General features: G+C 37.2%; 1 protein-coding gene across 1 annotated transcript in view; it reads left to right on the top strand.

Moving 5' to 3' along the window:
• Positions 1-3,997: 3,997 nt before the first annotated feature.
• Positions 3,998-6,336, top strand: part of KLF1 (Kruppel like factor 1) — a 4,454-nt gene continuing 2,115 nt past the window's right edge. Inside the window, exon 1 of the mRNA XM_015813303.1 lies at positions 3,998-4,084. Coding sequence (XP_015668789.1) covers positions 3,998-4,084 — 87 coding nt within the window. The remainder of the gene's footprint in view (positions 4,085-6,336) is intronic.

Genomic DNA, 6,336 nt, shown 5'->3' with positions numbered 1-6,336 from the left:
ACATTTAATTTTAATAGTTAAAAACTGGTGTATGTTGAAGTGGAAAATATTCATACATAAGAGAAGTAATCTATTTAGAATATTTTAGATCCTAATTTACAGCAACACTATTAGCAGAATAACAGAGTTGGAAGGGACCTTGGAGGTCTTCTGGTCCAACCACCTGCTGAAGCAGAGAATTTATATGATTCTGGACAAATGGCTGTCCAATCTCTTCTTTAAAAAAATCTGGTATTGGTGCACCCACAACTTCTGAAAAAAACTGTTCCGCTGATTTATTGTTCTCACTCTCAGGAAATTTCTGTCTTTTGTAAGTTTCCATAAGTTATTTCTTGTCTTGCTTTCAGGTGCTTTGGAGCAGAGGTCCCCAATCTTTTGGGCACCAGAGACCGGTTACGTGGAGAAAGGTTTTTCCGCGGACCGGAGGGGGCATGGTTTTGTGTGCTGCCTGCATCCTGCAGATGGGGCTTTGCTTGTTTGTGTGGACCAGTTGCTGGCATGCCGCAGCCTGGTACTAGTCCATGGACTGGGGGTTGGGGACCCCTGCTTTGGAGAATAGGTTTCCCCCCTCTTCTTTATCACAGCCCCTCAGCTATTGGAAGACTGCTATCATGTCACCCCTAGTCCTTCTTTTCATTAGATTAGACATACCCAGTTCCTGCAACTGTTATTCCTGTGTTTTAGCCTCTAGCCCTCTAATCATCTTTGTTGCTCTTCTCTGTACTCTTTCTAGAGTCTCAATATCTTTTTTGTACTATGGTAACTAAAATTGGATGCACTATTCCAAGTCTGGTCTTACTAAAGAGTATAAGCACATTTCATTCTTTATGTTTCTCTTGGGTAGAAAGCTTTTTGTACAATGATCAGTTTGGGCCAAATCTAGACTTATACAGTATTTGATCCATCGTGTTAATGACATATTTTTCAGGTAATGATTTTTAAAATCTAAATTTCTTTCTCACAATCTGGCAAGTCAACATATCCAAAGAGGAAAAGTATCAATGAATGAAGGGAAATGTACGTGTTCCAGGGTAATAATACACTCTGCTAGAGAGAAGTTCCCTGAGGAAGGACTCCAGCATGAGTCCAAAAGCTCAGAAGACTAAACCTCTGGTCCCAGTGACCAACCCCGATTGGATCCTGCAAAAGTATCAATGTTATACATGCACCTTGTATAAAATAAACACTTCTTCCCTTCATCTTTTCATCCTCAATTTGAGCTTTTAATATTATGGCAAACCACATTTTCACATTTTAGTATTATGCCAGACCATTTTTATTTTATCCCTTCAAAATAATTAAAGACACAGAATCCAACCCAAGTGTGCATGTTTGAAGTTAGGAACTTTTCTCCATCCTCATATAATTGCTGTGTTCACAGAGTTTGTCTAACCATAGTTTACTCAGCTCCTGCATGTTTCTGCATTCATACTAAATCATAAATGAATCACATTAGTTTGCTAGTCTATGCCAGCCCTGCCTTAAGACTTTCATTCCTGTCCATGATTGATTTTCCTTCTCAGTCTCATTGGCAAAGGCCATGCAATCCTCTTTTTAAGGTGTCTCTCCTCTCAATGGCAAAACACTGTTAGCCCTCAATACTGTATCAGAACAGAGTCTGCTGCCAGACCCCCTGAGACCTCCTAATACAGTGATGGCGAACCTTTTAGAGACCGAGTGCCCAAACTGCAACCCAAAACCCATTTATGCATCGTCGGGTGCCGGGTGGGTGTGGCCCATTGGGTGGGCGTGGCTGCGGTGGTAACGGCAGACTGGGTGGGACTAAAAAGTTCAATCAATTCCAACTTTGCAAGATCTTTTTTTCCCCCGCGAGAAGTTGAAATTGACTGATTGATTGAATCTTTTTTTTTTTTGCACACGGCGGCGGAGGCCTAAAGCGAAAAGGTTTTATAAAACCCAGCGGAAGGCCTAGGACTGGGGCGACGGCGCGTGTGCCCACAGAGAGGGCTCTGAGTGCCGCCTCTGGCACCCGTGCCATAGGTTCGCCACCACTGTCCTAATACAAAACCAAGGCAAGCTATCAATCTGTATTTATGCTTTTCCCCAGCTGAAAGCTGCCCACTTTTTTGGATGTCCTGTCCTTACAGAGCAGAGTTGGAGCCCAAAATATCAGCTGGAGGCTGGTGTGGCTGGGGGAAGCAAGATGAAGGTAGAGTCCACAGTCTAACTCCTCCACACACTTCAGAGGATTTCTCCATTTGCTTCTGGCATCATTAGAGTCAGCCATGTCAGAAGAACTGAGGGCTTCCTTCCAAGTGCATGCTTAGTCACGAAGCCATTATCTCTCAGTTTCCATATGCAAGCACGGATTACGATCATATATCCTGAGAATTGCTCTCCATGTACCAGTGAAAAGAAATCAACGCTTTCCTAAAGACTTTTAACATATGAAAAGAAGTAAAGCACACAGGTACAGTAAATGGCCATCTTGGCTGGGGGCCATAGGTTTGTAATCCAATAGTTAGTTTTATTAACTCTCCTAAGTGCTGGGTTTTCTTGAAAACTTAATATGGCAACTTAGCCAGAAAAATGACTAAACTGGGGAGGTAGGAAGCACTTAGGGGGCTTCAAAGAGAAATAGTGGAAAACAACTCATTAGTCCGCTTCAGAGAAATGGGTGTTTTGTGATTATGATATCTACCATTGTAGAGATTTTACAAATAAAACTCCACACCCTTCCCACCCCCACCATGCCTGTAGCCTTTTTCTGATAGTGTGCACAATATGAGCCATGAAGGTTCATTTCCTTTATAATCAATGGAGTATGTATTTTTATTTCTTATACAATACTGTATCACCTTCTATATTATGAATGTTGCTCCAAGGTTCCTTTTCAGTCATGACCTTAGCCTGATGGTATTTTGAGCTAAAGGGTATAGAAAAATTCTTTCAAAACTCAGTAAGCCAGACTACTTTAAATTTGCATATGTAAAACTGGTGATTCACTGCCTGTTAGATCTGCAGATAGTTTTCTTAGAGACATCCCAAAACTCGAACTTTATTTACCAAGACCTTTCTGTAATTAGAGCCTGTGGAAGTTAGTGAGGTATTCTAGAAGTATATTTTAAAAATTGCATTATGTATTGCACAAAGTCTTAAAGGGCTTTGAGATGCAATGATATAATCTTTATTGGAATATAATCCAACTAAATTTAATACAAATTACTTCTGAGTAGGTACATATGACTGCAGGCCCTGATGGGTTTTAAATTGTAGTTTTTAGATACTAAACAATCTTCTCCCCCCCCTTCAATAAAATAGCTATGAAAAATATTTTTACTAATAACCTTGGTTGTTGAAAGTGTTAGAAAATTGGAAATTATATGCCTTCCTTTAGTTCTTATATTTGTAACATGCATATAATATATATTATAGTTTGATCTATTTTTTTACTTCAACAACAGTCCAGATTAGAACTATTTGGTCCACATTATTCCTTTCAAGGGGTAAAATAATATTTTACTGGTAATAATTCTATTTTCTAAATAAACTAAATTCATATAAATAACATATGATTATATATATAATTTATATAAATATATATAAAATATAAATAAATGAAAGGTGATTACTGACTGAACTGTGAATTCATCCTTATCTCTCTTATTTAAAGAAAGTAACTAATAAATGTGCTGCAAACAAGTTGATTATGTTTAATCCTAATCCAGCTGCAGCTTGTTCCTTCACTAGTCACACCCCCTTCTTTTGATTGGTTTAGGTAGCTTCATTTAGTCTTCTGTCTTGTTCAAACTGACAAACGAAGGAAAGAATTAAAAGAAGAAAAATATTGATGGTAACACCTAAAGTAAAAGGTTTGCTCTTGAATAAGGGAAGTGGTGATGTTTTTATGAGAGAGTAACAGCAAACTTTTATACCTAAGAAGAAGTGTGTAGCTAGAAGTAAGCAAAGATTTGAGAGATGTGATACTACCTTATTATTTTTTCTTTTCTTTCAGGAATATAGCTTTTTATAAGCCATGGCTTTTGTGGAGGCTGTGTTACCCCCAGCTGGTATCCTGGGAGGGTTTAACCACTTCCAGGATATACAATCTGAAAGTTTCCAGGTGAGAAGTTGTGGGGGATGCTGGCTCAAGGTGGCCTCTGGTAAGAATTAAAAATGTCTGAAGGGAGGGAAGGTGCTAATAAGTATGGGCTCCCAGTTGGACCACGGCTGTTTCTTAACAGTATCAAGGTTCCTTTCCAGAACAGATCTGGCAAAGTATTGTAAACCTTTGTATTTTAGGAGTTCCCCTAGCCAGATGGTGGAAAGAGTAGGAGACATTCTTGGTCTTACCCCATTATAAAGAAAGTAGTCTAACAGAAAGTTTTGGGCACCAAGTTTTCCTTCTGAAGGGAAGGCAGGATATAATGCTAATTAAATAAATAGAAGTTGGTGATTTTGGAGTGCTTGTGTTTGTTCAAGCTTCAGTCCGAAAATGTGTAGAAAGTTTGCATGTTAGGAAAATATTTCATGATAATAAGTCTGTCTGGGAGAGATAATGTCATGTAGTTTTAGGGTGTTTTTCTCACCTTAAATTAAGAGATGTATGTGTGCAGACCTGGTAGATAAGACCCACACAACTAGTCAGAGCTAAAGTCTAATCAGTGGGGTAGAATCAGTGAATATAATGCTTTTCAGAAGGAACTTCCCTGAAGTCTTCTGGAGCTGGAGATTATCACAACTATTGATATAATCCTGTAACCAATGTGAAAGGGACAAAATGGCCCTTCTCTCATTGCCGGTATTTATTGTTTGTAAGACACATACATTTATTCATAATTAAATCATGATTTAAACTGAGTACAGTGCTATGGTTTTAAGCCTCACACTGGCTGAACCACAAGCTAATTGTAAGAGCTGAATTCACACTTCATGCTAGCTTGCAATGCATGTATAGCTTTATTAGTCTTACATTGATTATGTATCATAGCTTATTTTTAAAGTCAGTTTCTCCATGTTTTTGACTGGAACACTGTATAGAAGAAGAGACATTTATACTGTCTGCCTAAATTGCAAACAATTATCACCTGTCCTTTGACTCTTAATTGTGGTAGGATTAAGGTTCTATTGGTGGTAGGGAGGAAAAGGGGTCTTGTTCCACTAGGAAAGCAGAAGTCACAAGAAAAAAAACATAGCCATTGTGTAGTTTAAAATGGCCAAATTCCAAGCAGAAGCCATTGTATTATAGATGTTATATCTTAATTGAAATACTATATTGTAAATTGTATACATGTGGTTATGTTTTTGTACAGTAACTGTACTATTAATTTTAAAAAATGTAGTTTAGCCATAAAGAAAAATATTACATGCTTACAAAATAATAGTTGAGTGATAAATATATATTCAGGTCTAGTAAAATGTGGCATGTGGTGTGCAGTATTAATTTTCAGGCTGATCTTATTTTAAAAAAAGCACAGGAAAACAAGGAATTCAAAAAATAGGATGAGAATCTGTCTCTCTGACCTGGAGAAACCTGAAACTCCAGGTCACAAATTTGTTGGATTTTTTTTCCTATAGCCTCTTGCACTCTGCTCCTATAATTCTGCTTGTTAATACTGGTAGCAGTATCTCTGGTTCTATGAACAGTTTGATTTGCTTTTCTTACTGTAGAGAACTGTAATGATCCCTAGAGGAGTTGCAGATTGTCTTTTAGCTGCCATTGCTTCACACAGGAAACTAATCTTATTATTAACACTATTAATATTAATAATAAACACTATTTATTAGTAGTACTATTTTAGGTTTTAGGGTCCCAGTAAGTGTTTTCTTCTTATTTAAATGTTCTTTGCTTGATCTTTTTAGTCCTCTGTATTTTACCAATCATTAACCTTAATAAGAGTTATATACATGTTACTTTGGCATCATAATATTTAGTATGTAAAGAGTTTTTATTCACAAAATAGTTTTATAATGTCAATTAGTTTTTAATACTAAGTTTTCCTAGTCTTATCTGCGTTTATAGCATAGTGTTCATGTTTTTAATTTCTCCTTTCTAGCATCTCATAATTTCATAAAATGGTGGTCAAAGATCATAATAAATTTAAAGTGATACTTTATCATACATTTTATAGTTGCAGGTCAGAGCCTGAATATAAGCAGTGGAGATACTGTATTTATGTAGGGTTGCCAGGTGTCCACTATTTGAGTGGACAGTCCACTTTTTTCACATTATGTTCACTATTTTTTTTCACAAAATAGTGGACATTTTTTTTATTCAAAAGCTTTATGATGAAATGGTACGTAATCTAAAGCTGTACAGTCTACTTTTTTTACTACTTAACCCCCCCCCCCCCGCTTGTCCGCTATTTTTTGGAA

This window comes from Protobothrops mucrosquamatus, unplaced genomic scaffold, assembly GCF_001527695.2.
Source record: "Protobothrops mucrosquamatus isolate PMUCROS unplaced genomic scaffold, P.Mucros_1.0 scaffold150, whole genome shotgun sequence".
NCBI lineage: Eukaryota > Metazoa > Chordata > Lepidosauria > Squamata > Viperidae > Protobothrops > Protobothrops mucrosquamatus.
Note: the sequence above shows the minus strand (reverse complement) of the source record. Positions and strands in the feature narration are given on the sequence as shown.